This window comes from Thalia democratica, chromosome 1, assembly GCF_965202585.1.
Source record: "Thalia democratica chromosome 1, ktThaDemo2.hap1.1, whole genome shotgun sequence".
In the NCBI taxonomy this organism is placed as follows: domain Eukaryota; kingdom Metazoa; phylum Chordata; class Thaliacea; order Salpida; family Salpidae; genus Thalia; species Thalia democratica.
Genome location: NC_139165.1, coordinates 56174959 through 56187427, shown reverse-complemented (window position 1 = coordinate 56187427; position 12469 = coordinate 56174959). Strand labels below are relative to the sequence as shown.

Sequence of the window (12469 nt, the reverse complement as noted above, 5' to 3'; positions counted from 1 at the left end):
AGAAGTTAGAAAAAGTTTAAAAATATATGTGTTATAAACCAAAACATAATTACTAAACAATTTATTTTAGCATAACCTGTCTTTATTTTATCTTAATGTATCAAAACTTATAACATTTTAGTCGTAAAAAAGTTACAGTACTCTTAAAACTAAAGAATAATATATTTACAGTTATTAGACTGGACAAAAGATGGAGAAGTTTTAAACAAAACATCTTTAAGCGGAGTACAATTAATTGCTAAAGGAAGATTCATGATGATTACATCAGTTAAGACAGAAGATGACGGGACTTATACTTGTACCGCTACAAATCAAGCTGGAAAAGTTTGTCGAATAAAAAAATAATTAAATTCTTTATAATCATGTTAAATTATTTTTTTGGTGATTTTAATAATTTTAAATTTGATTAGAGCAAAACAAGTCACTAACGCTTTTAAAAGTTTATCGATAGAGTACGTGTTACAATGTTGCAAATTTTTATAGCTCTTTAGCTTATATGTTTTACATGTAAAGAGCTAACATATAGAATTTGATATTAAAACTTATAAACAACACAGGACGAAAAAGAATTTAAGCTGATAACATATATTGCACCAGTTCTAGAAGAGAGATTTGATGATGTTGTTGTAGACAAAGGGGAAAATGCTGTGTTAAGCTGTGAAAACAATGCTAAACCACTTCCTACTGTTACATGGTCTAAAAACGGGGAAAATATACCAGTTGTAAGTTTGTTTTTATATTTATTTAGCATTATTTACAAAAAACTTTGAATTGTTAATCTTTGTTTCAGCAACTTGATTTAACAATGTAGGTTTTTATTTTTTTATTTTATGTACTAAAACAGTTAGAAAGTCTAGAAGATGGTATTTCATTTAAACATGATGGTCAGTTTTTGATTATTAGAAATGCCCAGGAAGCAGATGCTGGGAGATATGTTTGTGTAGTATCTAATAAGGCTGGTATCCAATCAAAGTATGTATAACATTTATGAAATTCTTATTTTAGTTATATTTTTATCTAAGTTTGGTATTTACAAATAATAAAAGCTCTATTAAAACATTACTTCAGATTAAAAATATCTTCATTGAACTTTGGAGTCTTGATTTAATAACAAAAACTTACAACCAAACACGTATTTTTCTAACTTTTCCTTATAAATAAATTTTGTATTTAATTAAGAGATGTTGATAACTTGATGTTTTTAACACTTTATTTTAAACTTTCTTAACCTGCTATAAGTAAACTTTAGTTCATAACTACTATATTTTAAACCATATTTGTAGTATTTTGCTGAATGCTAGTATAAAAACATTTATGTAAAACTACTAACTTTCAACATGCCATTGTTAAGCTTATAACTATTTCAGAAACTTCAAGGTAAGTGTGAACATACCGCCAGTTATTTCAGGCCCACGAGTTGTTGATGTCGAGTCTGTACTGGGACATTCAACTACACTTGAGTGTGAAGTTTATGCAGTTCCTACGGCAATTGTAGAGTGGATGAAGGAGGGAGTTTTAATAACTAGTCATGACAGAAATACTAACCTGCTGTCAGGAGGAAGAAAACTTCAGATCGGTTTATGACTTATATTGCTATTTTTTTATGTAATTATACGTTTTGTTACTGTTATTTTATTGAAATATTTAAAGTTAAACCAACATTTTTAGAATTTATATTTATGCTTTTTAGAAAAGTTACAAACGTGAGTATATTTTGCTAAATACTTTTTTTTCGTACTTTTTTCTTAAAAAGACTATTAAATTCATAAAACTTATACAAACTAGTTTAAAAGTTCGAAGCAAACTATTTAAAAGGCAGTTCTGTTATAAGCATTATGCTTTATATTTAATTTTTAATAGCTCGTAAAACATAAGTTTTGATAATAGAAAACTTTATCTAATTTTAAGCATATGCTAGACAATTGTTATTTAGCTTCAACCGATTTGACGGATGTTGGTCAGTATACTTGTTTCGCTGAAAACATTGCTGGATCAACTGAAAAGAACTTCAATTTAGACGTTTTAGGTTTAAAAATTTATTTCCTTATTGCTTAAATAGACATATAACAATGTTTTATAATACAGACTTAGCACAACTTATATTTACTAAATAGGAAGAAAAAAGTTGAGAGTAAACTTCAAAAATATATATTTTTGAATATTTTCTAATTTAGCATTAAGTTTAAACTATTAACCGTAGCTACTATTTCTTTTAGTATTTATTAAGAAACCTTAAGTCTTAGATCACAAGTTACTTACTTAATTTAAAATTCGCTGTACTAAAACAAATTGACAACCAAATAAAAATTCAGTTAATGGTTGTTAAGATAGTCGAGTCTTTGCATTACAAATTACAATTTTCAAATTTACATAAACTAACACTTTTTCTCAAAAAAAAACGCATAAAATTTTAATTATAGCATACTTTTCCATAGATAAAGCTATTCACTTAAATTAATAAATTTTAATGCATTTATCAAAACTATATGTCGGGGATACTTTTTTTAAACGATTAGATTACAATAAAAATGCTTGAACCTAATAAAATAAATAAAGAAATAATAAATTTGCAGACCAAGTCAAAACAAAAACTAAAATTTTTAGAAAAACATAACATCTCGAGGCGTTTTTTTTTTTGTTATGACATGTTTAATATTTATGACGTAATAATCAAAACTAAAAACGACAAAAATGTTTTTTTTTTATAAATATAGTCATTTGTTTTATAAAACTTTAGCATACACGTTAAGTTTCATTGCAGCATGGTATTTACACAATTTAAACTTGATAACTTGTATATTTATGACGTAACATTCGTATTTAAAATCTGGAGTAAAATTGGTTGTAATTAATGTCAATATAAATGACGTAATTAGCAAAATATGAATAAAATGGTTTTATGTTTCTTTCGTACTTTTGACTGTTACGACATAAATATTGAGTATATTATAACAAACAAAATTATTAAAATTATATGTATCGAAAAATGACAAAAATGCAAATAATTATGGCTAAGTACAATCCTGAATCAAATACTATTTTTTTATACTTAAAACTTAACTATATTTAGTATTGAATACTTTCAATTGTATAGTTTAGCTTTACTTGTAGATTTATAAAATACAACTTTACTTTGAAACAACTATAGAAGAAACCAAGATTAAAGTTTAGTGATAAAAGCAAAGTACTGAAAATATCATTTTTAATATAATAGTTAGTTTTGAATAAAGCCAAGCAACTTTTTAAAAGTCTTTATTTAGTTTATGATTTTTCTTTCTTTTGTTTTTTTTAAGAAAGAATGTTAATAAAATTTTACTTTTATAAAGAGTATTTTAGGTGTTATAATTAAGTAAAAAATAGTTTACATAAAATTATCTTGATTTATAAATCAGTGCCACCAAAAATTTTTACTTCACGAACAAACGTTGACGCGGTAGAAGGTGATGATGCACATTTTGAATGTGAGGTTACAGGCCATCCCATTCCTATCATATTCTGGTTTGTCAATGGAGCACCAGTAAATGAACTTCAAGAAGATTTTGAAACATCTGAAAATGCTAAACATATGACTATAAAAAATTTACAAGTATGAATTTTGTCAAATTATTTTTTAATGTTTACGGTAGTTTATTTAAAAATTTTGTATAAAATATTTACCTCTTCTCTAATAAATGTCGGGGTATTTTGCTTGATAGGTTGTTAAAACTCTTTATGCTATCCATGGTTTTATTTGTTCGCAAGACTAGATATGTTAACTTTTAGTTGTAAAAAAATCTAGCTTAATTTCTCAATAATATTTTATTAAGGTTGATCAAGGAGGTAAGGTAGTTTGCAAAGCAGAAAACAAAGTTGGTGTTGAACATGCAAATTTCAATCTAAGAGTATTTGTACCACCTTCTATTTCAAACAACTCTACTAGTGTTGTTAATGTTAGAATAAATATGATTTAAAGCTAAAAGATGAAATTTTATTTTGATCATTAGAATTTTTTGTAATTGTTGTATTTTTGATTTACTTTACACTTTACAAAAGTTTTACGCTATTTATGTTTACAAAAACTGTTTTATTGAACTGCTGGTTTTAGATTAGCACTTTATATTTTTTCAGGTAATAGTTGGACAACCAGCTACACTTAACTGTGATGTTACAGGAGGAGTACCAGAACCAAGAATAACATGGTACAAAAATTCAATTCCACTTATTCTAAATCCTGAAGTTCAAACCTTTAATCAGGGAAAATGTGTCAGAATATCACAAACGACAGTAAGTTTAAAACTGATAATAAATAGTAGTAAATAAATGTAATATATACTTACAAAAATGTCTAGTTTTTAATAATTCTCAGTTCAGTCTGTATTTTAAACTCCAAGCAACTTTTGGAAATAAAATTAACAAGCAAACCTATTTTCAAAATATGCATAAACACGTTAGATCTATAAGAAACTTTAAAAATACTGATATTTATTTTTTTAACTTTTTTTTATTATTATACCCTGAAATCTTCACTTATGAAGGCTGTGCTTATAAACAACATGAAATTTTAGCTTTGCTTTCTTTTTGATGTATACTATTGATTTAAATAAAATCAGTTAATATTTTTTTTTAGTTTTGCAGTTTTCAATGTTTTAAAAACCATATAAAATAATAAAAAGAAGAACAAATTGACCAAAAATTTACAATTTAATTTACACATGAACAATACTTAGATTTCCTTTTGGTTTTGTCTTGCCTTGTTATTTTTTGAAGCTACGTTTTCAGTCTTGCATATCTTTTTAGTTGTTACTACTTTAAACTTTTTTAATTGAGCTTTTAATTAAAGTTTAAAATGTATTTTCAACTAAAATTATACATTGAAACATTATTAAACATCAGAAAATTAAGCTTATTTAAAAACAATGCTCTAGAAAAGAAAATAATGCAGTTTTTTAACATTTTACCAGCTACTTAGTACGCTAAATGTTGCATAACCAACCTTAGCCATATTTTGTCGTATGCCAAGGAAAATAATTCTAACCAATAAGATTCCAGAAAACAATATAAACTTTTTATAAATGATCCTTATTATAGTTTTATAAAAACAGGAGCAAGACACAGGAACATATTCTTGCGTTGCCTTAAATGAAGCTGGACAAGTAGAAGATTTCTCTAAATTAAACGTATATGGTAAGCATAGTAACTTTGTTTAGTTTAACTTGCTAAACAATAACAAAAAGTGTTATTGTTTTAGTTTCTCAAACCCTTTTTGTATGCCAACCGTTTTATAATTTTATTTGTCCTAATTATGTACTAAATTTATAAAAACATACATTTCAAAAAATTAATAAAGCTTTTGTTTTTACTGATTATTTTTGGTAACATTTCAATTTAATATAACTCTTTTGTTATAGTTTATAATCTATTTAACGAAGCTTTATATAATAACATATTTTATGTAGTGCCACCTACATTTAATTGGAAGGATGAAAATATTTTTCTTACTGTTATGAAAGGAGATACTTTTGAACTTGATTGCTCGCTCACTGGTATTCCTTTTCCTGAAATTGCTTGGATAAAGGTTGTATTAAATATTTAACGTTTATTTTTTTTTAAACTATTCTAGTTACGCTAAACTAACAATATCATTGAAAAGACTTTATATATAGAATGATTTTACTTTTTATGTATACTATATTTTAATTTATTTTAATGATTTTGTTTGTTAGCATAGTTGAAAACTGTTTTAGCATAATCAATAATTTTTTAATACTTTTGTAAACTATTCTTCAAATTACGCGTAATAACTATGTTCTCCTTCTAAGTATTTTGAGTTCTGTTTTAAATTATTTTAGTAGTTTGTTTGGATATTAAAAAAGTGTGTATACAAGTTTAACCTTTTTTAGTTAGTTGGCTGGTTTTTTTGTTTTAATTTTTCATTATTCATTTTAAATGCAAAGTAGTTAACAAAATTTTTGAATAATAACTTTAAATAACATGCCTTTGACTTAAAATAATTATTTTACAGGACTCTGTACCACTTGATAATCTTTCTAACTTAGATAGGATAACAGCTATGAACAAAGCACAAGTTTTAAGAGTTCATGATTCAAGAGTAATCGACACCGGACGATATTCATGTATGGCTGTGTCAGTTGCTGGCAAAGCAACCAAAAACTTTAATGTCGAAGTTTATGGTGCGTTTTATTTTAACTTGTATCCAAGTTTTAACTTAAGTTTTTTGTTTAGAAATTATTAAAAACCAACTTAACTTACACACTTGATAAGCAGACAGACTACTTGGGAATATTGCTTTTAAAACAAAAAAAAAGTTTAAATATTTTTTAACAAGACTTATAGTAATCATTGCATTTAGTAATGGTGTAAAAATTTAGATATATCAATTTTTTTTTTAATATTTACTTCAAAAGAATTCTTTTTTTAAGTGTTATTTTTAAAATATAATAACTGTTTCGAAAATTAAAAATTTATTTGCTTAACGTATACTAAAAAAAATAAAACTGTTTTTTAGAAAAAAGAAACAGCTAAGGTTTAAATAAATTTAATACAGTTTGCTTTCAACAATTAATTTTTTTGCTAAATCAGACAAAGTTACAATCGAGGGTCAGAATGAACGGTATCACCTGGTTGTTAATGTTGGAGATTTCTTAGAGCTCACTTGTCATGCACATGGAGTTCCCAATCCAACAATTACGTGGTTAAAAGATGCAAAAGAACATATCATTGACTCAGATCGAGTATTAAATCATGGCGAGCTGTTTCGAATTGATAGTGCTGCCGTCAGTTGAAATTAATTGTTTAAGACCATTAATAGCTAACCACTTTTAGTTATTCGCTTTTTTTTTTATTAAAGTTTAATCAAACTAATTTTTGCTGGAATCCCTATTTTAGCTAGAATAAAAAGCAAAAATTTAATAGTTATTGATAAATGACCAACTTTTTTATAACAGTTTGTAAAGAAACTTCAAAGTTTATGACTTATTTTTAGTTTTTATGTGTTTTCTTCTAAAACTTTAGCCTAAGTTTTTTAACACAGTTAAATACAAATATTTTAAAAACACAAAGGTTATTTAACTTAGTGAAATAAATATATTTTCCGCCTTCTCATCAGTAACTACTTAACTACTAACTAGTTTGATAAAAAGTTATTAAACTCTCTAGTTGTGAGTTTTACTATCATGATAATCAAAATTTTATCAATAATAAAGGATAAAAGCTCAGATTAAAAAACGTAAACTTAACTGTAGTTTTTAACAAAACTATAGTTTTCACAATTGAAAATAAAAGTGTGTTGTGGCAAAACTTTTGCATATAAACAACTTTATGAACGTTTTCTCAGAAAATATTGTTATATGTTTTGACTAATGTTTACTAAAAGTTTTGAACTATGTAACTGATTTTCAACAACATAGTTTGTTCATATATAAATCAATTAACATAAACTGGTTATCTAATAAACCCAATAGTTTAAGAAGTTAATTGTATAATTTTTTTTATTACAAGTACAACTTCAAATATTTTTTATCTAAGAAAAATAAATAATCAGTTAACAATAAAATCTAGAAAAGTATGGTAAATATGCGAAAATAAATTAGGCTTAACTTAAATAAAAAGTGTCAGTAAGGTATGAAAACAGACAAAGCAAATAAAATTTGAAACGGAAATAAAAATCTTATAAATCTTATATAGATTGATTAGTTTAAAAGTAACCACGGCGTTCAATTTACACTTCATAAATTTAAAACGTTAGGTGTAATGTCTTAGCAAGTTTAAAAGTTTAAGAAATTATTTTCATGGTCACATTAAGTTTTTTTATACAGTTAACAGATTCAGGAACATATGTATGCATTGCAACATCACTTTCGGGATCGGCAGAGAAAGTTTATGATGTAACAGTTAATCTACCACCAACTATCAACGGAGTTATTGATGTAGTAACTGCTATTGAGGGTGACAATGTTACATTAGAGTGTAAATCAAACGCTGTACCACCCCCTGTTATGAGTTGGTACCGGTTAGGAAAATCGGTTTGTATTTGATCTTAATTTTCCAAAGTATTTTTTTATTAAAATCATGTTTAATTGTTTTTAATTTTAACTTTTTTATTAGTCGTTTATCTACGAAAGTGACAGAAAGTAAGTAACAAACTAAATAGTTTAATTTTCAACTTTAAACATACTTACAATAAAGTACTAATTCTACAAACTTTTTATTAACAAAGTTAGTTTTATTTAAGTAGTTTATTTTAAACGGTAACTTTTTTACAGCTTAATTCCAACAATAAAGTCTTACAACTAAATTATGTGAAAATTGATGATTCAGGAATTTACACTTGTATTGCTTCAAACATTGCTGGTTAATTTTATTCAAAAAAATAGAAAGAATAAGAATTATATATTTACAAACTACTAAAAAAATTTAATCATTATGTTTTTAAAATATGAAATTGCTGTAGGGACAACATCTCAAGATATAAGCCTTGATGTATACTCACCCCCTAGTATTAAAGATGGTGATAGTTTTATAACAGTTAATGTCGGAGATTATGTAAAGATTCCATGTATTGTGACGGGAAAACCTACCCCAAGGGTATAGTTTTTTTGTTGTCTACAAAGTCCTATTAATTTAGCATGTATACTAAACAGTAATATAAGCTTAAATTGTACGTGTTTTTATTTGAAAATATTTTTTTAGCGAACAGAAGTAAACTAAGTAGTAAAAATTTCCATATCTTTGACCTAATATATAGTCCGGAACCGATGATTTAATTTGTATTCACTAACTGTGTTCCGTTTCTCTTTTTTATTAAATATTTTGGTATTCTACAGCCGTTGGTTAAACATTTTTTTTGTTTGGTTATAATAAAGTTAATTTAAACAACAAAAAACACTTTTAATAGTAAATGTTTGCTTAACAGTTTCATTTACTCATTTCAACTTTAGAATGATATCAGATAAATTAGTTTCTAAAAACAAATTAAACTTTAAAATGAAGGCAAAATTAAGACAGTTTTAAGCTTCTGAAGTTATGTGGCAGAGTTGCCATAATTAGAGTTTTCGTTAGTTTGAGGTCGTGTTGTAAATTATATGCTTTCTTGATTTTCAATTGTCATGCGTCTACTATTGACGAATTAAATGCAAAATACTTTAAACTTTAGTACCGCTATAAATAAGGAATATTTATTTAAAACGACTCTAACTTAAGAGCAAAGTTTATTTGAATCTAACGTTTAGGAGAAGATGGCAGCTTTGCTATGTGAAACTTATCTAGAATTGTTATACTTTAAACACGTGAAAAGTTTAAATGTTTTTGTGAAATTTTAACATGTGCTAAGATCTACTAAGCTGAGTTTACATTTTTCGAAAACTTAAACTAGTCTTTTTCGTTTTTGCTTTAAGCTTGACCTATTGTTTAATATAATTTTTGTTATTTACTCTAACTCTATCTTAAACAATTTAATAATTTTAAGCATATCTAAATATGTAACTTTTTTATTATTTTTTTTACTAAAACTTTTTATTATTAATTATTATGTTAACATAGACTTAAAAAATGTATCCTGCAGTTTATATGCTTTTTATACTAGATGTTATTACAGTTTTAAAAAAACTTTTTAGAAAACAAATATTTTTTTACGTTCAACACAGGTTATATGGAGGCACGAAGGGAGACTATTAACTAAAAACGACAAGCATTCAACATATAGTGAGGATGGTCTTATCATACCATCAATAACTCTTGATGATAGAGGAAAATACTACTGTTTAGCGGCAAACAATGCTGGTTCAGACAAAAAAGTTACAACACTTAAAGTTCACGGTTTAAAGTTACACTATATTTTTTCCAAAATATTCACTAGAACTAACTTTCAATGTAAGTATGAGAGTGAAGTGTAGCTCTAAGCATTTCATTCGAAGATCTCAAGAAACTTTTATGAAATAGAAGGAACGAGTTGACATAGAAAATACAACAAGCTTTAATTTTTGACTTCTATCGTTATATAAATAGTATCTACGTTAACTCGTATCAACGCTTGTTTCATAAGAATTATCCTTGCTTCTTAAATTTATGTACCCAAAATCGCGCTGATAAGAAAATTAACAATATTTACTATTGCTAAAGTATTCTACAAGATGTAATGGATAATATATTAAATTAATAGTTATATTTTTTTTATTTAGTACCACCAGTAATAAAAGGCGGTGCTACTAGCCTAACTGTTCAAGTAAACAACCCAGTAACACTTGAGTGTGAAGTATATGGAGTTCCTAAACCAGAAATAACTTGGCGTAAAAATGGAAAGGTTTTAGAGATCAGAAAGGATCCTGCATACCGGTTTAGTTATTTTTTCATAAAAATATATATTAAAACTTGAAGTAATAATTGTAAGTAATTTAAGTATTCTATGAGCTAGTGGTACAAAAATATAATTTTTTTAACTTTGTTTTTTAGGTGTTTGTGTATGGATAAAATACTAAAATAACAAATATAATAGGAAAAATTAAAGTTTTAAAATAGTAAACTTAAAAGCGTTCAAAAACTATCTGTTTGAATTTTTTAATAGAGATTACTTTTTTAATATTTACTTGACCTTGAAGTTATTATTTTATATTAACCAAAGCTTATCTCACGGCTCACGAAATTTCTGGCTTAACTCTTTAGATGTTCTCCAATTTTTTCGTTGTTTATATAAACTTGTAACTTAACAATTATATTCTGACAGCAAACTGGACTCGGGCTCACTGAGAATATCATCAGTAGCAGTTTCAGACACAGGTAACTACGGATGTATAGCTAAAAATAAAGCTGGATCCGCTCAAAGACAAATATCACTGGATGTTCAAGGTTTGATTAGTCTATTTTTTTTTCCTCCACTTAGACCAGGGAAAAAACAAACTTTTAAGTAATATGTTATGAAAATAACATTTAAGTTTTATAATATCTTTTGGAAAACAAAATTATATTATATTAGTTACAATAAAATTTTAACTTTGTCGACACCTGACTTTTAGACCTTTAAAAACTGATAAATAACATATGCATTAAAAAATTCTTACTTTTACAGTCCCCCCTAGTATAGAATCTGGGCCAAGTAAATGGGTGAGAGAACCTGGTTATAGTCTTAAAATCCCATGCAAGACGTCAGGAGTACCACATCCTGACATAATCTGGCTTAGAGATGGAAGCGAAGTTTCCAAGTAAGCTTGAAAATTTTGTAGATTATTGTCTATTTTAAGTAAACCACGTTTGTAAGGTGTATAATTATTAGGAAAATAGCAACATATTTACTAATAAAACAACTACATTACTTTTGCAACAGCTTTGGTGGTATTCAAGTTGAAAGTGATGGAAGTTTAAACATTTCAGTTGTTGAAGTTGATCATGAAGGAAATTATATTTGTGTAGCAACGAATAATGCTGGTTTGTTTAAAATATGTACTCTAAGTACTCTCCTAATTGTCTTCTTTCGACTCTTTTAATTGTCTAACTTTAAGTTTATTTACAATCAATAAACACTTTTTTTAAATTTAAAGTTATAATTCTTATTAAAGTACCCAAAAAGAAATTCTAAATCAAAGATTTTAAAATACTGTAATGAACTGCTGCAAATTCCTTGCATTATTCATTGTTGAACGCAGAGTATTAAGAAAATATTTTGAGCTCTTACGGTAAGTTGCAGCGCGAAACAACAACGACAATATATGGAAGCAAGCTTTTGAAGCACCCAAAAGAACCAAGAAATACAAGCACTAAATTTAAAAAACACAAATTACTTTCAAAACTTTTATAAATCACTTGGTAAAAGTGCAACTTAATAATAAACTAAGTTTTAATGCAGTAATTTATAAGACACTTAAATAACTGGTAACTATTTAAATCTATTTCAAAAAGACTTAAAACAACTACTAAGAATTAAATAAACTATAAAAGGTTTGATAATTGTTAAACTTTTAAATTTAACTCAAATAATTTAAAGCAGTTAACATACAACTTAACTTTAGCTGTATATCTAAACAATACGTTTAATCATGAATTAAAAAGTTCAACTAAAAATGTTTTAAATAGTACTTCTCTCCAGCTACATACATAACATACGGATTGCTCACATAACACTGTATTGTTATGTTTTGATGAAATCTTGCATCAGTAATAAGCCTTGTTTCTTATTGGCTCGTTTGGGTGCTCCAAGAGCTTGCTTCCATATATGGTCATTTTTGTCTTGCGCTGCAACTAACCGTAACAAGCTCTAAATCTTATCTTAACATTCAGCGTTCAACAATGAATAATGCAAGGAATTTGCAGCAGTTCATTACACTTCCTCTACCCTCTTCACTCTACTCTCTGCTTCCCTCTTGCTGGCAGAAGTCAAATGTGTTATTCCCATACTTTCTGTGATTAATGCAAAGAAAGTTTGATGGCTGGGTGTTGGCGGTGTTGTTTTGATCACCATTTGTTTTGCCTTGGTACTCGTTAG

At 26.4% G+C, this 12469-nt stretch overlaps 1 protein-coding gene across 1 annotated transcript in view; it reads left to right on the top strand.

Annotated features, from left to right (window-relative positions):
* The window catches only part of LOC145848737 (hemicentin-1-like), a 71708-nt gene that overhangs the window by 38410 nt on the left and 20829 nt on the right, over positions 1-12469 (top strand). The window contains exons 57-76 of the mRNA XM_082954038.1: positions 172-324; positions 558-722; positions 845-972; positions 1368-1576; positions 1934-2026; positions 3393-3586; positions 3807-3929; positions 4108-4263; positions 5082-5163; positions 5436-5554; positions 6002-6170; positions 6580-6773; positions 7815-8021; positions 8262-8349; positions 8450-8583; positions 9642-9813; positions 10176-10329; positions 10718-10839; positions 11060-11192; positions 11315-11415. Coding sequence (XP_082810164.1) covers positions 172-324; positions 558-722; positions 845-972; positions 1368-1576; positions 1934-2026; positions 3393-3586; positions 3807-3929; positions 4108-4263; positions 5082-5163; positions 5436-5554; positions 6002-6170; positions 6580-6773; positions 7815-8021; positions 8262-8349; positions 8450-8583; positions 9642-9813; positions 10176-10329; positions 10718-10839; positions 11060-11192; positions 11315-11415 — 2896 coding nt within the window. The remainder of the gene's footprint in view (positions 1-171; positions 325-557; positions 723-844; positions 973-1367; positions 1577-1933; positions 2027-3392; positions 3587-3806; positions 3930-4107; positions 4264-5081; positions 5164-5435; positions 5555-6001; positions 6171-6579; positions 6774-7814; positions 8022-8261; positions 8350-8449; positions 8584-9641; positions 9814-10175; positions 10330-10717; positions 10840-11059; positions 11193-11314; positions 11416-12469) is intronic.